The sequence below is a fragment of the Ambystoma mexicanum genome, chromosome 3p, assembly GCF_040938575.1.
Source record: "Ambystoma mexicanum isolate Mex_15411 chromosome 3p, UKY_AmexF1_1, whole genome shotgun sequence".
Classification (NCBI taxonomy): domain Eukaryota; kingdom Metazoa; phylum Chordata; class Amphibia; order Caudata; family Ambystomatidae; genus Ambystoma; species Ambystoma mexicanum.
In genome coordinates, this window is record NC_090925.1 from 319,784,730 (window position 1) to 319,807,123 (window position 22,394).

At 44.7% G+C, this 22,394-nt stretch overlaps 1 protein-coding gene across 2 annotated transcripts in view; it reads right to left on the minus strand.

The window, feature by feature from the left end:
• SLC2A4RG (SLC2A4 regulator) overlaps positions 1–22,394 on the minus strand; it is a 403,131-nt gene that overhangs the window by 137,290 nt on the left and 243,447 nt on the right. For both annotated transcript variants that reach the window (XM_069650877.1, XM_069650878.1), the window contains exons 5-8: positions 3,813–3,913; positions 2,825–3,089; positions 1,030–1,134; positions 802–923 (exon numbers count right to left, since the gene is read on the minus strand). In XM_069650877.1, coding sequence (XP_069506978.1) covers positions 802–923; positions 1,030–1,134; positions 2,825–3,089; positions 3,813–3,913 — 593 coding nt within the window. The remainder of the gene's footprint in view (positions 1–801; positions 924–1,029; positions 1,135–2,824; positions 3,090–3,812; positions 3,914–22,394) is intronic.

Below are 22,394 nucleotides of genomic sequence, written 5' to 3' on the forward strand. Positions count from 1 at the left end.
TGTTCACAAACAAGGAGTAGAGATGTTAAATAGAATAACTGTAGAATTTTAGATAAGAAAACTATCATTTTCTAATATTTCACAGGTCGTGTGTTTTAAAGAAAGCTATATATCAGATTGGAGATTAAAAAAAATATATACTGGGAATGAAAAGATATAATTACCAATTTAAAGCATATTGTATACGAACAGTAAATATTTCTGAAGAAGTTCTTGTTTGTATGTGAATTGTAGCATGCAAGCATTGATAAAAAAGGTTAACCAGCTAGAGTATTGACTGTATGAAAAAAAAGATCTGCGGGAACAAGTTAGTGTGTAAAGAAATTTACATCAGACAGAAATACCTATTTGGAAAAGAATATGAATGGACATGAAAATATGCAACATGTACAGAGGAATGAAATGAAGCAATGTGTATAATTATAGCTCCACAGTTAGAGAAAGGAATAGAGTGTTTTAAAATAGATTTTTTAAATGTTTTTCTAACATAAAATGCATCTTTCATAAACATATCCACATAATGAGTACATTTAAAGATGCCCTTTTTTTATTTTTAAATGATTTGCTTCCTTGGGGTAGCCATTCTAATAGATACCTATGTGCTTCTAAAAGTGCTAACTTATGTGGTGAGACCTGGGCATCCATTTAAACAAACAGCAGAAAGCTGCGTCCCATTGTAGGAAAACCATCAGACGATAAGAGGGTCACTTTCAGAATATTGTGTTTTGTACTGTACTACTTGTAGACTAGGAAACCAAGACCTAAGTGGGAAGATGAGGAAGAGGGGTGAAAAATATATACCTCATCCCGGTCTTTGGCACAGAAACTGTTGGTGAGTAAGTCTTCACAACAGCTGGATGCGGCATTTGAAGTCGCTTCTCGCCAATGCCAACTGTGCGAATGTGTGCTAGACCAAAGCCTCCCTGTGAATATAAAGACAGGACAGTGAGAACCACTAGAAAGGCATGTGCAGTTTTCCTTTCGCTTGACCAAACAATCCCCTCCTTTAATCAGTTACTGAATACTCACCGGGGGAGTTTTAAAGAGAACATGTGGAGGCTGCCATGAAACACTGAAGCCTGAATTCCCTGGCTGAAGCTTGGCAGCAGCAGAAACACTGATAGGGGATGCAGCCTGAAAGAATGGGTGGTCAAACAGATCAAACCCTCTCAAAAAGATGACAAAAGGACATACATTAACATCTCACAAGAGCACACTTTTCTGACTCACATAAAAAGCACCTGAAAAAGGCACATGGCTCACTTTCTACCCCATGTGCCTCAAAGTTTGGAAAATTAACTATTAACTGCTCTCCCTTTTAAAGTTGCTGGTCAGACAATATCCATTATTTTAAAACTCTGACCAAAAATCGCTTTACGACAAAGTGACAAGACACCAGTCATCTCATAACAGTAAAAAGACGGCCCTAGGACCACCAGCATCCTGCTGGCTGAATGTGAATGTTTCCATTAGGAAGCTGGTGCATGTCGCAAAAAGCATAGCTGTGACCCTGAATAGGATAATGCTAGCAGTAGTTAGCAGAACTCTCTTTAAAGAAGCAAATACAGCCCTTCTGCAGATCTCAAGTTTCCCAGCACCATGTGGAAGAAAGGCATCTATTCCAATTAAAATGGCAAAGATCAAACTTCAATTTGCAGAACCCAAAGAAAAACCTAACTGAATGGCACACCCATGGAACTGGCACATTGGGGAGATCTGGGTCTGCAAAGGCAGGATATAGCTGGATAAGAATGGATTATTTGACATGCCACAAACAGAAAAAAACATGTTTATTCTATCAACCTATTCTGAAATACAAATCAAGCTTGTTTATTCAACGAGGCTGCACCCAAAATGGCTATTGATCAGTGGGAAGAGGGCACCATCTCAGCGACTTCGAAAGCCCTGCCATGTTTATGTCAACACAAAATCATGTATACAATGACCACTCCCTCACCCCTCCGTTTCTTTAGCATTCATTAGCTGTCATTCTTAATTTGCTTTTTATATTTTTTAATATTAGGGACCACTAGCCAACATTTCACGATTTAAATGAGCCTAAATGTATTTCTCCACTGATGGGTTGCTTTTTTGCATTTTGTATTAACTACTGTGCGGTAGACAGAACTAAAGTGCCCTAATCAAGATCAATAAGGACCTTCAAAACCAAATTAGGTTTTGTTCTTAAGCTGTTAATGTCTATGGTCTGTCACCAGGACAGATTCCGACTCTGCGTGGAAGATATTCTGCATATTGCTTGCAGTCTTAGGAAACACAACAATTTAGTAAGGGAGATGCAAACTTCATGTTAATAAATAGCTATGGCATCTAAAGTCTGACTCAAAGCACACTTGCAGATCTGGAACAAGACAGCCTGGTCAAATGTTGCATAATTTCCATACAGATTCACTGTTTAGCTAGCTTACAAAAGTGTACTGGCACCAACAGGGCACACCAAGGTAAAATCTAAGGCAACTCAGCCAAGGGAATACTAGGAGGATATTGATAATGCTCCGTGGAGCTCCACAATGGGACCAAAAGGAGTCTGAAATTCAGAATTGGGCACTTCATAAGTTCACTTTTAAAAAAAACATGAAGGGGTTTAAGACGGTCACTGCTCAACTGGTAAGTTTACATAGGCAGAATACTTCAAGCATGAGAACTACATTTGGCCAACAGTTTCCCTATGGTGTTGAGGGCTTACTGGTTAGTGACTAGGACTAGCAGTTACAGAAGTATTAAGCTGCACAAATAAACAATAGCACACTCCCACCGCCCTTGCCCTCCAAGCACCGGTGAGCAAATTTCACTTCCCCAGGCTTACCTGATAAGCATGATCTGTGTGGACATGGCACATGGTGGTTGGAGCGGACAGGCTCAGTGGGGTCACCAGTGGCACTTCAGTGTTCACAGGTGCAGGCTGTGTCCATGAGGGTGTTTCCAAAAGAGGAAACGCAGGCGGTGTGGATGACGTGGGTGACACTGGTGTAAGGCTGGAGAGGCCATCGGTCAAGGAGTCCATGTTCACATCGACCTCTGTGTAGTAGAAATCCTCCTCGCCATCACTTTGATCTGGTTCTGCTCGACGGCTGCAGCAGCACAGAAATACCCCATTTTGGTATGGTAAGACGATATAGAAGAGTGGAATCAAAGCCTGCTTTTCAACAATCACAATTACTTGCTGAATGCCAAAGGGAGCATACTCATCCCGACCCGGGTATAGAGACTTTGGGGGTCATTACGAGGTTGGAGGTAGCCATGGGGCTATTAGCGCCATGGCAAACCCCTTACCGCATACCGGGTCCGGGTTCCCTGAATGGGGAATTACCGGACCATTCCAACCTTGGAGGACCCGTTATTTCCCCATTCATGGAATCCATCCCCATTCCCATTCGAGCCCCCATAGGGCTCAATGGGAATGGCGGCCATGCTAACAACGGGCCAGTTGTTAGCATGCTGCTCTCTTTTAGCGGCTCCCACTAAGGGCGCCTGGTAAAACCAGCTGCCCTTAGCGGGACCCGCTAAAGGACCTCGTAATGCGGCGGTAAGGGGTTAACGGCACCAGCACCATTAACGGCGCCGTTAACCCCTTACCGCCAACCTTGTAATGACCCCCTTTGTCTTGTTGCATGTACACTGAAGTTGAAGTTGGTTTTGTTCCACTGCCCCTTTTTCACCAATTAGATTAATCCAGGCCCTTGTTAACAATTAGCTTTTCTAGCAGTCTTGGTATTTCTCCCCTCCCAACTGCTTTCCTAAACAATGGCTTAAAATGGGTCAAACAGGATGTTGCTAGCATTTCACAGACTTACCCTAGGTGGACGGCACGGATATGCTTCTGAATTCCCGATGAGGTACTGAGGACTTTCCCACAATTCTTCCACAAGCATTTAAACATGACCTTCACAGAATTCTGGAAGAGAGATGTTTTGATAAAGCCAACTAGTACTTGCCAAATCTTACCACCCACTTGTCACATCGTCAAAGACAAATGTAAATTCTAATAAAGTTTAAACAACCCATACACAGAATATTTCAAACTCATTAGTTTCCCAAAAAGAATAAGATTACTAGTTCTTACAAGTCTGAACACTGTAGCAAAGTAATCCTCATTGGTCAAGATGAATTAATACACCTTACCTTCTCAATCGCCAAATACTTCTTCAAATCGGTGCATACAAATATCTTAATTAGGGTCTTGTCTCAACCAGTTTAGTGTATTACAGAGACCAAGCATTACAACCACAATTTGGCTGTAACAACCCCTCAACACTTCAACATAGATAATTGTAGAAGCAGTGGATCTCTTCATGCAAGGTGTAGAAATGTAGAGTGGAGAAAAAAAACAAAAGAAAAAAAAATCAGGCGCAATAGTATGGCTCGTTGCGGGTAGACGACCAGAATTGATAAGTGGTGTACAGAAACTTTCACTCTTTAAAACCAGGAAAATACTCAAAATAGGGCGGGAGTAAACATTCCTACAAAAATATAAAGAAAACAATGAACACATAGGAGCCTTCCCCTGGCTTCCACCCAGAACTAATCCAATATTATTACTCCTTAACTGCAATTTTAAGATAAAAATGAAGCTTTGAAATGTGCTAGTTGTAAAGAAATACAGGATTACAAGAAGATAGGTTTACTTTTAAGATAGAGATTTGTATTCACCTAATAAATGCCCACCATTGGGAATGGGAACGTCATTAAGATTTTCAAAAATACATAATTCGCTACCAACTATTTGGATCTTTTTTATCGTGTCTGGACAGACACTGGAGTGGTTGCATGACTTTCTGACAAACCACCAACTTTGCGTCAGACTTGGGGACTTTGCTTCTCCCTACTCTCCCGTTCCGCTTGGAGCTCCCCAGGGCCTACCCCAATCTTGTTTAACATCTACATAAAGCCACTGAAGGATTTACTTTACAATCACCACATGGAATCTACTCCAACATGGATGAGACGCAAATCTACCTGCAAGTTACCAGCAACAAGAAATGGACTTGCTTCAGTCCAATACAAGATGCACAAAACGGCCTTAAGCTCAAAACAGAAATGCATCTCCAGTGCAGTAAATATACCCTGAATAAAATATTTTAATCCAAACACACCTCAACCATTTCCCACTCTCCTCATTTTTCTTTGGCTCGCCAATCATCACATTTGCTAAAGCCAAACACCTGAAGTTCATCTTGTATGCAGAGGTAAGCATGAACAATAAATAGGACTTTGGACTAGAAGTACAGTAGTCTCTCACCGTAGGGACTACTCTACTTCAAGCCCAAAGACCCTTTCCTTCATACATTCAGGAGTTTCCACCAAGTGGGGAAGGGACCGGCGCAATAGCAATCCCCAGCGCGCTTCCCTTTAAATAATTTTATAAGCAGGCTCATTAAAGCTCTGGCACATGGAACACCTTGCTGTCGTGGTGCACCCGCTCGTGACTGCTACAGCTCTTGAAAATTAGCGTACAGTGGACGGAATGAATGAAGGACCATCCTGTAACTTGAGCACGACGTCGACTGTGTGCTGCAAAAAAACTAAATATCTGGCGGGCGAAAGGTGGGTGGCAGGGTCTTGCACAGAGGCGGCAGCAGTGAATGTATGGGACTAGCATGGAGGGTTTAATCGAGTTTGTGGCTCACAGTGGGTGACTGCGATACCCAGGACTGGCTCCCCAGTGGTACGTTTAATCTGGAGTCACACACTGCAGAACAATATTGAGACAGTGCCCTTGCACAGCGTGCATGCATCCTGCTATTCTTGTGTTGTACCTTTCATGATCACTGGTACGCAATCATTGGAACACGGGGAGCCACGTTCTGAGGAGCACCCTGTGCAATGCTGCTGGCAATGCTGGCTATGCGTAACCAGGAGCAGAGAGGAATCAAATGAAGCAAGTGCCATAGTGTTGTGCAGTGGGTAATCACTTAATATTTGCAAAGGAGCTGACCGGCCAGAGATGAAAACAGCTAGCCAGCACTGTTACTCCCACCGCTTGCTGACTAACCAGCCCCGGCTCCACAGTAGAGGCAGAGAGGACATTGCAGCCCAACTGCAGTAGAGATTTGGCACACTACACAACCGTGCCACTAAGACTGAATCGGAGTTGGGAGCCTTGCGTACCTTACAGCTGCTGACGGGATAGTGACAAAAGGAGCATGGGAAATACAGGCCTGCATGGCGCACTATGCAAAGGCAGCTCCAAAGATCACCCAAGCAGAGGCAGAACAGGCTGCAGCCCGAGGGCGCATCCGAGCTTCAGAAGATGACATGCATGCAGGAAGACTTCACAGCTTAACAACATAACTAGCAACATCAACTCAATCAAAACCAGGTTTGATGCAATGAATAACAAGAGTAGAGGAGGTTGATACGAGGCTGGGGGCAGTGGAAGATGGGGGGACCATGTTAAAATTCGAGGTCTCCACGCTCAAGGTGCAGGTGCGCAAAGCCCCTAAAAAGTTAAACGACCTGGAGTCTGGATATCGTCGCAACAATATTCGCTTGGTGGGCATCCCAGAGGACCACATCAATGGCTACATGGAGTAATTTGTTGAGAGTACTGTGAGGGGTCACAAATGTGAGGTAGACAACTTGGTACACAGTTTTTACAAGATGCAATTTTATAAACTCAAAAGGGATCGATAAACACTGCATTATCCTTAACCTAACGATATTGTCCCTGCCTATCACAATAAACTAAAGGAAACACGCTAACAAAAAGAATCTGTCCCTCACACGTATACATACATCAAATTCATAAAGGAAATTATGGCAATTCAAATGTAACAGAAATAACAGCCAAGTTCAACTTAGACCCAATACTGTATATCCTTGCAATATGGGTGGTTTCCCCTGCCCCAGATTCAAAGCAGGATTTCACTCAAACCTTCAAATAAATAAGTTCCTTTTTATAACCAAGTTTGGATCACAAAGTTCTTCTGGCTCCAAAAGCTCTCCACTTACAACTTTAACCAAAAGTTTAATTTGATGACAAGTCTGTCTTTCAGTTTACAGCAAAGGTTCAACAAACAGCTTGAGAAAATAAATACTTTTGCAATTCTTCTGTAGCAACAACAAAGTTTGTCAGGAAGATCTCACAACTATTCATGACACTTTAATGACATGGCAACTTATTTAACCACAAAGCTCTTCTGTTTCAACAGCCAGATTCTGTCAGGATAATGCCATAATAATTCATGAAACGCTTTTGTGACTTAGCAACTTCTTCTTCACAAAATCTTCTACCACAATCCAGTAGTTCAATGATTTCTTCCTGGTCTACTAACCTGCCAGGACTACCACTAAAAGGTCCCTATCCTGGTATACTCGGCAGCCAGGACAAAAAGCTCATAACGCTACTTTAAGTACTTTGTGGTGAGGTCTACTTCAAATAATTAGGAAAGTCTTTAACTTTCAACAACTTGGACATTCACAACTTTTTTAAGGAAAACATAATAAACATTGATATTCATTCCACTCTTGATTTTGCCACAGGCAATGCAGGTTATGCTTCACTCCCCCGAATACTTTATAACAGGAGGGCCACTTCAGTTTTCCCATTTGCACATCATTAAACTGTTGACAATGTTTCTTTCTTACACCTGCTTCTGTTTGGCTTAGGTAATGCGTGTTGTTATTCTGTTCGACTGGTGCGTCTTCCTTATTCTAGCAACAACAGGTTCAATCTTCCTGCAACAATGTTCTCTTATTATTCAGCCGAAATGAATGATAAGCTCTGTAAATTGTTGTACCCTCTTTACTTTGGCAATGCTGGTTCTGATTAGCTCGCTTCTGTATTGCCCCTTCTTTCCTTTGATAACGTGGTTGGTCATTAACTGGCATTTAGCAATACTTGTTATGATTAGCTTGCTTTTGTATTGACCCTTCTTTGCTTTGGTAAAGGTACAGACATTTATAAAAAATAGTTGCAACTTTTCTCAGTTTGCCTTTTTCCAAAGTTTGTATTTTGCCAACATGCTTTTTTAATATTAGTTTGGTATTCAAAACAATGGGCAGAGGTCAGCGGTCGTATACGGAGCGTACCAGGATTACCTTTCAATGGTAAACTCACAGGCTTCGTTTCACACGTCCGTTTTAACCGCTAACACTGCTCACTCTGCTTCCTCTGCCTCCGATAGGCTGCTTCTAGATTCCTGCAGCCTGCGCTGAACAGGAAAGGAGTTTCCCTCGCTCCTCCCGTCTGCCGATGTTCACCAGCCACCGATGGCTGCCGCAATGCTGCTACCCATTGCTCAACCTGAGCAATTTAGGGTATACCCGGAGAGACCCTCCCAGGACCGTCATCCGCTTTACCAATAGCGGCAGCTCCAGGGTCTCCTCTCCCGTCCCACTTCTGCTTCTCCTGCAACTGCAACAGGTGGTTTCTGCAGCCCCACCTTCTTGTTCTAATGGCCTGCACCTGAGGGGGGCTTATATATTCATAGGTCCCGCTCAGGTGTGGGTCATTAGAACCACTAGACTGCATCTTGCAGTTTAGTGCCTCTGAGTCCCTCTTCCTCATCCCAGTACTTAGGGCATTATGGGACTTTAAGTCCCCAATGGGTTTTTTGTTTCTTCCAAAGGAAGCACCTTAATATTATTGGATTTACTTGGGTTTATTAAATGAACTGTTAGGGAGAGGTTTTAGAGGATTAAATGTTTGATTCAGATTTAAGGGATAATTATATCTGTCAGAAGTCAAGGTATTAAAGGTCTTGCTTCCCAACTAGATCATTTCTCTGGTATTCATAAAAGTCTTTTCTGCCTTCAATGGGGATATTTCTGTGAAGGAAACGCTGTCTCCGACAACAAGCCATCAAATATTCTGGCACCATATACATCTACCTCTCTGAAGACGACAAATACTAAGTCTCTCGTAATGGAATCCTCTTTGTTTCCTTGGGGGCCTTCTCTTCCCAGGTGATCCACCCAGCTAACACCACCCCCAGGGTTAGGATCAGGTAGCGACTGCCTTCCCCTGGCCACCTGAGAGGAGACATCAGGCAGGGTTCTTGTGAGGATTCTGCAGGATTCATCAGAGTACCGTCATCTCGATACTAGGTCATCCCAAGTTGATGCCGGACTTTGTAGTGAAGCGCGCGCACAGGTAACTGGCCCAGAGGCCCAAGTCAGTAGCCCCCCTCACAACCCATTATTGCTTGTTTGTAAACTACAGAGACGCTATCCTTTGAGCAGCAAGAGAGAAAAAAGCAACCGGATGTTTGGCTCCGGCAGGGTCCACATATACCCAGATTTCTCAGTGGCAGTGCAGCAGGAGCAGAAGCCTTCTTGGGCGTAAACAAGATGCAGAGAGACAGAAGGGTCAAATATGCAATACTGTTTCCGGCGAAATTAAAAATGTAACTCAATTTTTAAAAAAATACTCTTTACCATACCAGGTGAGGCGACTGCCTTTATAGAGGCCAATTATACAGCTATGGGGACGAGCGGATGCTCTTCCTCTCAGTCACTGGACTGCCCCACGCATGGAGCACAATGATCCCGAACATTGACCCTACAATAATGTAGTATTTGTCTGTAAACATTTTATGTGGCACCAGCATAAAACTGATAACCCCTACTGAGATAGGGTGCATTAGATTCCTATCCTTCCGTATTACCTTGATAAGTATGACAGCTCTATGAAGTTCCGAATGGCCCTCTCGTGTCGGCCACCCCCATGCAGAGTTGCATGTTTTGTTGGGATTTACGAGGTGGGGATTATACTACCATAGTTCTTAGGGGATGAGGGTGGGGGCGGGAAAGGGTGGGGAGTTAAAAGGCAAAATCTTACATGGTGATTTCATTGTACACTGTCTGATTGGTACATGGCACAGAATTCTTGCATTGGGAGCACTGGTTTGCAATAAATCATTATTATTTGTTTATTTGTATTTGATTCTAAAAGAACCTTTACAAAACAAGATTTAAAAATTGCTGTTAAATATAAATACAATATATCACCAGTTCAAGGTACACATGACAAATAGACATGATAAAAAAAGAAATCACATGATAAATATCACCCATGGCCCACTTGTGGGCAATGAGGGCTTGCCAATATAGGAAGTCTAGGGTATGTACATATTTGCCCCATACACGCATATATACGTGTTTCGATATTACATGGGACCTTGCATATATACGGCAAGTCCTTGACTAATGGTATTGCTAAAAAGGCACCCGTTGACAATAAGAGAGGGGTAGCTTGTTTATTCGCAGTTTCAACATTATGTTACGGACTGCAGAGCTGGGGCTCTGTCGGGGGTAGGTTTGGGTCTTCAAGTAGTAATGCACAACATTAGCCATATGCCTGTAGGATAAAAGGGTGGATAGGTGCAAGTAATTATTCACCCAATCCCACTGTTAGACCTTTCTACAAAAGATGGCTTTCAAGATTTCATATCGAGTACCACGACTAAAGTCAGAGAACGTGTTTATTAACTTGAATAACTGTTTGTTCAAGAGTGAGAACTCTCCCCCATTAATTCCTGTAGCAGTTGTGAGAAACCCAAAGGTGTCTCACCCACTGGTCCCCGGAGATCTGTCGTCCAGGTGGCCAGGACACAGCCTTTGCTATTGGATCCAGTTCCTGGGAGTGGACCAGTGGGGGAGGATCACCTGGGTGAGGGGTCTTCGAGGAGTGGAAGTGGAACACCAAGGGTTGAGGCGCGGTTTCCCCTTCCCTCTAACTTCCAGTTAAAGTACCGAATACAAAAGGATTGAATGCCAAAGGTGAGAGTGCATTTGGATTCGGAATTCAATAGGCTCGAATAGTAAATTTTGAGAAACATTTTAGAAACTTTTTCAAATTTCTTTTTAACATAAAAGTAATGAACTGCACATTGTTATCATATTATGAATTTATTTTGTTATATATATATTGTTTTAAATGCTTTCTTAAATACAGTATAATATAGTTTGTTTAATACAAAACATATTTCAAATTTATAAAGTCATATTAACATTATTTATTCACTTCTAAATATATATATTTAATGCGTTTGAACATTTGTTAACTAAATAAATATATTGAACATTTTGTAACCATACAAACTTATTACTTTTTCAACAGTAGATGGTTCTGTTGGTTTACTTTTAGTATATTAAAGTTTTGTTTATGTTTTCTTTTGTGTTCAACGTGTGACGTCCTACGTTACGTAAGGTTACGTGGTTGCCATTTTATGAGTTCTTTGTTCCTGGTCCGGTTGCTTTTTGTACGCGCTCCCTTTTTTCTTTTTGCTTGGATTTGACTTTTTTTTTCCAATGGAATGCTTTTTTTTTTTTTTTTGCTTGGATTATTTTTTCCTTTGGATTGCTGTTTCGGATCGGAGCTTTTATGCATGGATTTTATGGTCGTATGCTTTTTTCATTTTTTTTCCTACGGAGTTCGGAATTGGATTTTTTTTTCTTATGTTTTTTTCCCATGGATTGTTGGTTTTCTTTTGTACCTTTTTATGGATTTTCCACTTGGATTATGTTTCGAACCTCCGTCGGATGTGTTTTTTCGCTGTTTCTTGCTTTTGGTGACTTTGTCCGGTGTACAGAACTGGCGGTTTTTGGTGAGTTTATTTTAATTTATACTAGCATTTTAAGTTCTATGCAATAGCTTCTAAGTATTGCATTGCTTCCATTGTTTCAAAACTGTTTACTATGCTGTTTATTCGTTCTTCGTAGTCTCTGTATTTTCTTTTGATTTTAGGGGTGTTTTCCATTGAGATTGTTTGTGCTATTTTATTTCCTGTGTGGTTTGTTCTGATTTAAGGTGGTAGATAAAGTGCCATAAGTTCGGATTGTTTGTATTGAATTCTTTTTTGACTTTGCTATGCCATCCTTCTTGTATGTTGTTGGTTCTTGGCCAGTTTTCTATAACTGATTTGTGGCAATTCCATATTTTAATTTGGTATTTTGCTCTTCTTCTAGTGCCTTGTCGTGTTAGCTGGCCAATCCATGTATTTTCTAAAAAGTCAATTAAATTACATAATTCCTCTTCATGATCGGTAAAGTACTGTGTGGAAATCAATGTCTCATAATACGTTATTACACTGTCCTCTCTCACAAATGCCAATGCATATATTTTCCTGATTTGATGGTGAAATTCACTGTCCTCTACGTATTTTGTTCTCAGTCCGATTTTCTGTATTTTTTTCCACAATGATTTTCCGAAATGAAAAAAAAGAGCCTTGAATGTGAGTGTCCGGGTATATTTTTTCAAAAGCCTTCATTTTCCTTGTTCATCCATGATTATTGTCTTTGGTGATTTGTCTGGCAATGATTCTTTGATTAATGTATATATATATATCTGTACAGTTCCTCTGATTTCCCTGGCATTAATACACAAATCAACGGTATAACTGTCCCATTGATTGTTCCGTGAATACTGTAAAATTGATGAAATGGTGCTGGACATGATTTAAAAGTTGCATCCCCGTGCCATATTGTTGAATCCCCTAGGAGCGATAGATTAGTTAAAGTAGCAAATATCAACATTTTCTCATTTTTAACATCCAATGTTTTCCACAGAAACTGTTCACCTTTGTCCGTTTTCTGTAACATTTCTGGCACATTTATATTTAAATATATCTGTGGTGCCATCGGCAAATTCACGTTGTGTTGTTTCTGTCTGTTTACATTTCTTTTCTTCAGCTTGGTGTTTGGCATTTGTGCAGCAACATGTAGTGGCAATTTTTCATATGGTCTGTTTACTAGTGAGCTGGTCGCTTCATTTTTATTTTCATCCACTTTTTTTAATTTCACTTATCGATTTTTTTATTAATATAGTTGTGGTGTCTGGCATTTGATTAAGCTCCCCTGTACATCTTATATGTTCATTCTCAGTTATTGCTCTTCCCGTACACTAATTTTTTATATTCCGTACACTTCCAGTAACTTGTTTCTTTCCGTGTATATTCTCTACTGTAGATATATCCTTCATTTATTAGCTGCAAACCTCCCATTTGCGATTTTATGTACTCCATATCGGTATCAATAGGTATCTGTAACAGTCAATTTTATAGATAAGTATTAGTTGTTGACTGTAACGTGCTAATCTTTTAAATATTTCGCCTTTTCTATTTGTTTTACTTACCACTTTATTTTAGTCAGGATATACGTTATCGTCTCGCTCGTTTGTGTCAGCTGGTCTCACCTTCCCTCACGCACTGACAGTTTGTTTCCAACCGTCACCTGTGCATATGCTTTCTACAGAAGGTTCTTTACTCTTCGTTTAGATCTAGTCTTTTAACCCTTTCTCGATTTCACTTTCATTCAATATGTTTTTTAATGTTCGATCCTTTTGTTTCGAGCAAATGACCTATTTACATTGTTTGTACCTAATGTCGAACCTTTCACTTTCGATCCTTTTGATTCGATACTTTTGTTTTTCGGTCCTTTGTTTTCGGTAATATAACCTATAACCACCTTTTCCCCATCCTACACTGTAGGATATTTAGAAGATCTAGCTCTCCCCGCCCCTTTCCCAAACAAACACTTTCCTACATGGTAACAGACAACGGAATAACACCAGAGCCGTTTACTTGACATGTCCCAACACTCGGGTCAGGCAGAGCCAGGCAATTAACAATAACCACGTACACCTGACAGCCCTTTACCTGCCCCAAAGGGATAAAAGGCAGACCACAAATGCACACTTCGAGCACGGCCGAACACACGAGAAGACGGCTACACCAAACCGGCAGGTCAAATGGAGTAAAAAGGCGGTGAGACCTGAAAGGACAACAAAGGGGAAATTGCCCTTGCCCTTTTCAATTCAGACCCGCAAAGCCTCCGAAAGGGAAATCATAAGACAGGGAGTTACAGCTGGCATGCGGAGCAGCAGATGTTAATGGTACACAGGTGCCTCCTGCATCAATAACGCAGGCGGAGAGGCAAGCTGGCTACCGTGGTACTATCCTTGACTCTAGAGAACAGAGAAGCCAACGGGTTAAGCACAGCCAGTGAGTCGAAGAAACTGATAGCAAACTGAACTGTGTTGAGCCCAAGGTTGCAAGTAGCAACATTTTGAACACAAGGAAAAGATATCAGAATTTCCAAGAGAAAGATCTTGTGTGTGTGTTTGAACTTTAAAGAAAACCCAGTTGAGGTCCAGGTGCAAAGGGGTCCAACGCCACGTGGGCACTCATTCGAAAGACTCTGACCGGGTCCTGTTTTGAAACTACAAGAACCAGAAGGCCCTATGAAAGGGCGACGTGAGGCGTCAGAGTGGTCCTACCAAGGTTACATCAAATCCCTTGTATAATCGAAAGTCTCGGACCCGTTGCCAGAGGAAAGCTAGGGGAAGGGAACCCCGCTTTCCGACAAGGTTGTAAACAGTGACGAAAGGCAAGTGTGAACTCGACAGAGGGATGCCGAAGGAAAGCTAGGAGAAAGAAAACCCGGCTTTCTGATGACCTGAGCAATGCATGAAATGTGTTAAAGAAAGGCCATAGTGAACCCGATAGAGGGAGGTCCAAGTTGCAAGAAGGATCCCAGCCCGGCAGAGGGAGATTCCAGAGGCGAAGACCAAACAACCAAAGAACTTTTTGTTCGTTTATTTGTTTGCCGTTTTATGAAGAAGGGTGAAGAATAATAGACCTGAGAACAGTGTGTCAATGTGAGTGAACCCGGTAGAGGGTTGTCCATCTTGTTGTTTGTATAAATGGACATTAAAGCTCCTAAAGATTATGAGGGATATCCGAGAGCCCATAGTGAACCCGATGGAGGGAGGCCCAGTTGGCAAAGAGGATCCGAGCCTGGCGGAGAGAGGTTCTAGTGGTGAAGAGCAATCGCCCATGGTGCAAGATCACAGAGAGAACTTTTGTTTGTTTGCTACTTTGAATCAGCAAACCTTCTAAGGCAAGAGACTTTTGCAGTAAAGAGACTTAGGCTCTGAAGGGGTTTTGATATTGTTGAACTGAACTGTGAACCTGGAGTGTGCTGTCCTGCCTTGTCCCCTGCTCAAAACGTGGGCAAGGGAGACCCAGCCATACAATCCTGACTTATTTTGTGAACACTTCTTTCTTTTCGAGTGAACATTATCCCACACTCTTTTTGCAATTTAGCAGTAAGGATATGCAATAGGTTTTTTAGTACAGGCCCTTTTTATTTGACAAGACGCCACTAGGACTGCCTTATTATTTGATGGTCGTAGATTGCTCCCATCTTAGATTTAGCTTTAGATTAAGAGTTTACCTCAACCTTTATAAAGTTTAATAAACACCCTTGAACTGTGATCACCCCTGTGTCGGTCTTTACTGTTGCCACCGTGAGTTCCTTACACATTCCTCCCATCTCTTCCTGCTGAACTTTTGGGGTCGAGAGCAGCTCGCGGGGCAGCCCAGTTGCAGGATAGAAATCCTGCCGGTCCATCTGGGCCTCAAGTGAGGAAGTGTGTTTTTATTGTTTTTTGTATTGCGCTCCGAGCACGTGGTTGTGTTTCTCCCTCCCCCCTTCCCTTGCAGCCTCTTCCTGGTGCCCTCCTCCAGCCCGCCTCCATGCCCCCCCCCCCTCTGATTGGCTCCATCAGGTGTCCCTCTGGACTGCCCGACGGCTGCTCTCCCCGCTCGCCTCTTTGTGCTGAACTTTTGGGGTCGAGAGCAGCTCGCCGGGCAGCCCAGTTGCAGGATAGAAATCCTGCCGGTCCATCTGGGCCTCAAGTGAGGAATTGTGTTTTTATTTTTTTTTGTATTGCGCTCCGAGCGCGTGGTTGTGTTTCTCCCTCCCCCCCCCTTGCAGCCTCTTCCTGGTGCCCTCCTCCAGCCCGCCTCCCTGACCGCCCACCCCCCCCATATACCGACCTTCCTGGGCAGCCCCCTACCCGGCAGCCCCCACGGCTAAGGGCCCCTCAGGCAAAGTGCGGCTCCTACGGCTGCGGCTCCCACTGTGTCTGCAGGTGTCCGCAGGGGACGCTTGGCGCCGGTCCACCTTGTTAGCTCCACCTGCTCCCTCGGCCCGCCGCACCTACACCTGTTCACTTCATTCGCATGGTGCCTTCACTTCACTGTGCCCTGCAAATTGTGGTAAACTAGGGTTTTTCTCCCCTCGCAGAATTTTCAAACTTAGGTGGCCTCTCCACTGGGTACCTGATATGCATTACTGTGTTCACTGTGCTCTGATTTTGTGGTAAACTAGGGTTTTTCTCCCCTCGCAGGATTTTCAAACTTAGGTGGCCTCTCCACTGGGTACCTGATATGCATTACTGTGTTCACTGTGCTCTGAATTTGTGGTAAAGTAGGGCTTGCCGCTCTCTTCCTGTCTGCTTGTGCTTGTCCTGTCTCCCCCCCCCCACTCCCTCCTATCCCATGGTGCTCTCTATCTCACCTATCTTTTCTAACTGCTTCTCCATTGACTATCCTGCTCTCCTCACTAAATCTGGTAGGAAAAAGTTTAAAAAGGACATCCTGGTCTCCAACCCAGGCCTCCCTATCGCTGACACCTACACCAGTGCCTCCTCTAAGGAAACTCACTGACATCCTCTTTTTCGTGCCTTCACCTGACCTATGGACCCTTCATATGGTCTTTTTGCTCTCTCCTTTCTCTTCTTCTCCCATTAATGTTGGCACCCGTCGGGATGTCCTCTTGGGCTCCTTCCACTCCTCTAAGGCCATCATTAATGTCTACGCTAATGGGACCATCTTGGTGCAAGGCCCTCAGGCCACCTTCAACTCTTTGATAGACGCTTCCCACGCCTCACCAACTTCCTTTCCTCTCCTGCTGTCCCCCCTCCTCTGTCCTCTGCTACCTTGCTCTACCCTCCTTCCCTGCCCCCTCCCGTGCTCCTTCACCTCCGCAGGGCGTACCTCTGATCTGTACCCCCTCCCCGGAAGTCCTTCAAAGATGGAAACCTTCTCCACATTGCCACTCTTAACTCTCGCTCTGCCGTCAAACATTCCTCTGATATCTGCCGCATTCTTGAGGAACTGGACCTTGACGTACTCTGTCTCACTGAGACATGGTTCACGGCCAGCTCTGTCACCAGCTTTGACACACTCCTACCTGACGGTTACAAGATCCTCTCCGTGCCCAGGCCCAACCGTGCTGGGGGGGTGTGGCCCTTATCTTCCCTGAGTGGATTCCTGCCACTGTTACTCCCATGCAGACCTACTCCTCTTTTCAATGTCTTGTCTGCCAACTCTCTCTCTCTCCTAGCCATTCCCTTACCGTGGCTACTATCTATCGGCCACCTGGTCAAATTTCCTCCTTCCTCTCCGAGTGGGCGAACCTCTCCTCCTCACTCCTGTCCTCAACCACTCAACTCCTCTTTCTTGGAGACTTCAACATCCGCCTGGATGCCTCCTGTCCCCCCTCTGGACTCTTTCGCGACCTCTGCGACTCTCTCTCACTCTCTATTCTCCCGTCTGGGCCGACTCATTCTGCAGGGCACACTCTTGATGCCCTGATCTCTTCTGACCTTCCCCTCTCTGTCCCTCTCTCCACTCCTCCCTCCTGGAGTGATCACTTTCTCCTCTCCTCCCACCTCACCCTCCCTACCCCACAGGCAAAGCCACGCTCATCACTGCCATCTTCCTTCTCGGTCATCCGACCCATGAAGCAAGTGTCAGTTGAGGCTTTCGCTGCCACCTTCTCGCCCCCTCCTCCCCCTTCGGTTGACTCCCACCCTGACACAGCCCTCTCCACTCTCTACTCCGCTATATCTGATACTCTTGATATCCTTGCCCCCGTCATGAGAATCCGCCTGAAGCCCAAAGCCAAATGTAACTCCTGGTATGGCTCGGATCTCGTCACCCTTAAACGCAAGCGCAGGGTGGCAGAGAGGAATTGGCGTGCTTCATGTTCATCCTCTGACAAACTGGCCTGTCGCCTGCTCCAAAGGCAATACCGTTCTCACCAAGAAGAGAGCCCTTATCCAAGCCCGCATCACTGCGGCATCTAACAATTCGGCCGAACTCTTTAAAATCTGCAAGGAGCTGTTCAACCCTGCTGCAGTCTCTACCTCTCCTGTCCCCTCCCAGGCCCTCTGCACGGCACTGTCCTCTCACTTCATTTAAATAACTCAGGACATCCTGTCCTCACTCTCCTCCTATCACCTCCCCCCCTCAATTCCCTGCCCTTCCTCTGGCCCTTCTGCAGCCACCCCTCCTCTCTCCTTCTCTGCCTTTCCCCTTTTTTCTGCTGACAAGGTTTCGAGACAAGTCCGATCTATGAAAGTCTCGTCAAAACAGGTCCACCCCTGTTCCTCCAAAACTATCAAGGACCACCTCGACTCCTTGGCACCTGCCCTTGCTGACTTCTGCAATCACTCCTTCGCCTCTGGAGTCTTCCCATCCCCCCTCAAGCACTCCCTTGTGCACCCCCTTCTTAAGAAACCCTCTTCCGACCCTTCCTTCCCAGCTAACTATCGCTGAATCTCTACCACTCCCTTCCTGGGCAAGCTCCTGGAGAAACTGGCCATCTCCCAGCTAAATCTCCATGCTGAATCTGTTGGTAGCCTTCATGACCATCAGTCTGGCTTCAGAGCTGCCAGAAGCACGGAACCTGCTCTCCTGAACATCCGCGAGGACCTGCTTTCGAACCTTGACTCTAACATTCCATGTGTTCTCATTTTGCTTGATCTCTCTTCTGCCTTTGATACTGTCAACCATACCATCCTGCTCAACCGTCTCCGTGATAACCTGGGTATCACTGGTCAGGCTCTGGCGTGGCTGACCTCTTTCCTCTCAAATCGACCCGGTCTTTCCTCTCCGACATCTTTTTCTCTACCTGTGGTGTCTCCCAGGGTTCTAACCTCTCTCCCTGGCTGTTCAACTAGTATCTGGCACTTCTCGCCCACCGCATCGCTTCTCTCTGCCCCATCTTTCAGTGCTACGCGGATGATACCCAGCTCATTTTCAGGCTACCCTCGGCCTCCTCTTCTCCTTCCCTCATCTCTGACTGTCTTCCTGCTATCCAGGAATGGTGTGCCGCCAACGACCTCTGCCTTAATGCCAGTAAGACTGAGATTCTACTCATCGGCACACCCACTCCCTCCATTCCCTGCAGCTCTCTGGCCGGCCTCTCTTGGCCCTCTTCCTGCTCTTACCTGCAAGGCAAAAAACCTCGGGATCATCTTAGACGCCACACTCTTTCTCTCCGCACATTTCTGACGTCTCTAACAAGTCACACTACCAGCTACATCTCCTCAGAGGTATCCTTCCTTTCCTCTCCTTCCCCCAGAAGCTCACTGTCTAGAGCCCTGGTTCTCTCGAAGTTGGACTACTGTAACAGCCTCTATCTAAATCTGCCTGCCTCTATTCTGTGCCCTTTGCAACTCATCCAGAACAGGACTGCGAGACTTGTCTTTGGCCTCAAGCCCAAGGACTGTATCTCTCTCTCCAGGACTGAAATCACTACACTGGCTCCCAGTGACTGCGAGGATCAAGTTCAAAACCCTTTGCATTGTCCACAAGGCCGTCTGGGGCCTTGGGCCAAAATACCTTCAACTCTCTCTTCCTAAATATCTTCCTTCTCGTGCTCTTCGCTCATCTGCCTCCAACTCCCTCAGGGTCAGCCGCTTCTCCAAACAACGAGTTGGGGGCAGATCTCTCTCCGCTGCAGGGACCTCCCTCTGGAACAGCCTTCCTGCCTCCCTGAAACTTGAGAACCATCTCCGGTTCCGGAAGCACCTCAAAACCTTGCACTTTGCCCATGCTTTCTATCCCCTGCTAAAATTACTGAAACTGCACTGACTCTGCAACTGGGCCACTCACCGTTCTCAGTCCTTGGCCCAGCCACTCTCCCCTGCACTGCCTCCCTGGCAACCCTTGCACTGCGGGACTGTGTCTGTATCCCTATAACCCCCCTTCCCAGCACTTGTCTGCACTTACCTCTCACTTGCCACCAGCTGGCCCTTGCTATTTATCCTGTATGCTATAACCCTGTACTGAACTTCTCCCTCTACCTTTCCCCCCCTGCACTTTTCCCTCCTCTACCCTTGCACTTGCGCAATCTGAATGACACCTGGCCTAGTAGGATCGTTGTATGTCTCCCCTTGTTCCCCCTCCCCCGCCTCGTCGCGCCTTGAAACACTTGTGTATAGGCGTGTTACAAATGCCATATCATATCATATCATAACATCATATCATATCTTCCAGCAATCAGTAATAACTGACATTTTGGCCTAGAGTTAGCTTTCAAGAATAGTTCCCCTCGTTTTATCAACAATAGTCCCTTAAGGGAGACTAACCTCAGTTCCAGTGTAAGATATTCCACCGGAGTAGCCAGCAAAGGTTTTAGTAGTCGTCTTCAGAATGCACCCTCCAGCCTATCTAGCCAGCTTAGATTATCCATAGCCAGAGCCTCCAACCCATCTAGGACTGTCGGGCAATAATTGTTTGTACAGCTGGATAATCCCCTCTAAAGAAGCTGGCTGTCTTGCAAGCACAGAACATCAATCTCCTGGCCTTTCATTTTTTGGACTCTATAAATATAATGAATCCTTCTTGCCGCTCATTTGAAGCCCCATGTACGCGTATTTATCAACCTAGGGGGTTCAAAGTACCCAACAAGTCCTGTATCGAAGGAAGGTCGATTCACCTTCCTAAGGGGGGGGGGGGAGAGGTGACTATCAACATAGCTTTTGTTTTCTCCATGTTGATTGACAATTCGTTCTCCGCTGCAAACGCTACAAATTCTGCAAACATTTCACTTGCACTGCGGATGGTGTGATTGAAAATAACCAAATCATCCGCGCATAAAATACACAGTATGGGAACTCCCCCAATCTTCGGACAGCAACCTCAGTCCTTAGATAGGCGTGCAGGTAAACTAGTCGTATACAAATTAATTAACAGGGGAGCCAGGGTACACCCCTGTTTGACTCCCATGGTAATCTCAATGCATGCCGTAGTGGTCCCTGCGTCATCCACCGCGTTTGCACTGTGTGTTGAGCCTTTTTTTGAGGAAGTTCCATGTCAGCTGGGGTAACTTGCATGTGTTGTAATGTTAGGGGGCTGGACCACCCTGTCAAGATGCGAAAGTTACTTTTGCATGTAGAGCAGAATGGGGTGAACATATGCAAAAAACAATGCGAATACCCAAAATATCACTTTCTCTGAAATAAATAAAAGGGGAGACCCTCCGCAGCACACCCACAACCCCCATTCCTAACTAATTTCCCTACCCCACAACTCATCTATATTAGCGACAATACGTGCAAAAAAAAGATTTTAAAAGTCCCATGTTTTTGGCTTTGCAGTGATGGGGATTCGACATTTCTGTACGATACCACACAATTTACACGTCCAAATCCAGAGGCGTGCTGACACGTTTACAGAAATCTATCCCATTCCTTCGTAGTAAAACATATGCCGACTCTCAGTGGCATTATGTGATGGTGTACAGAAGGATTGCGTACAGGGTATGAATACTATTGGCAGGAATACTGATGACCCACACTTTTATTTTTTAATAGCTGTAATAGAATCTTACCTTATGGTCCCAGTGATATGGGGTGGCGATTTTAATACTATTTTGGATGCCAGGTTAGATCACTCCACTCATAACCCCAGGTTGCTCACCAGGGCCACTTGTACCATTTTAGGTGCGATGGACAGTATGAAACTGATGGACGCATAGAGAGAACATGATCCTGTTCCCTGAGATCAACAAGTTACTTACCCCTGGTAACGTTCTTTCGACTGGATGTTCCTCCCCAATTTCTTCTGGGCAGAGGGTGTTGTGCGTGCAGATGGTCGACGCAATGTCCCCAGAGGGCTTCCATCTCAGTTGATGTCATCGTCGAGTACATATGCCACGCGCAGCGCCCGTTGGCTTCAGTTCTGTTTTTTTGCCACCCATACGCAGAATTACAGGCATTGACAAGTGCCTTTAATTATCAGGCCTTTAAAGAGCTTTAAGTCTAAAGCTCAGAAATCCTAGAGTGGGCTAGGTTAGGAGGGCGTTGAGGAATATGTAGAAGGAACATCCAGATGAAAGAACGTTACCCGGGGTAAGTAACTTGTTCTTCGAATGGATTGTGCCATCCCACGCATTCCTCATCTTAAGATAGACTCCAAAAGCAGTATTACGTTTTTTTGGAGGAGGGAGTAAGAATTTGAGTGTTAATATTTGTCAACAATGGAGCATAGAACTGCCTTCCCAAATCTTCCCTCATTGTTAGAAGTGTCTAAACAATAATGTTTTGTAAACGTGTAGATGGTGGGCCAGGTAGCTGCCTCGCAGATCTTCTTTTATTAGAACTCCCCTCTGAAGTGCAGAGAAAGTTGCCATGCTCATAGTGGAATAAGCCCTTAAGCCTTCTGGGGATCTTTCCCAGCTAGCCTGTAGCACTCCGAAATAGCCAACATTATCCATCTGGATAATGACAAACCTAGTTTGAGTCCTGAAAAACCAATGAAAAGTTGGTTGTGCTGTCTCAACTTTGCCATTCTTGA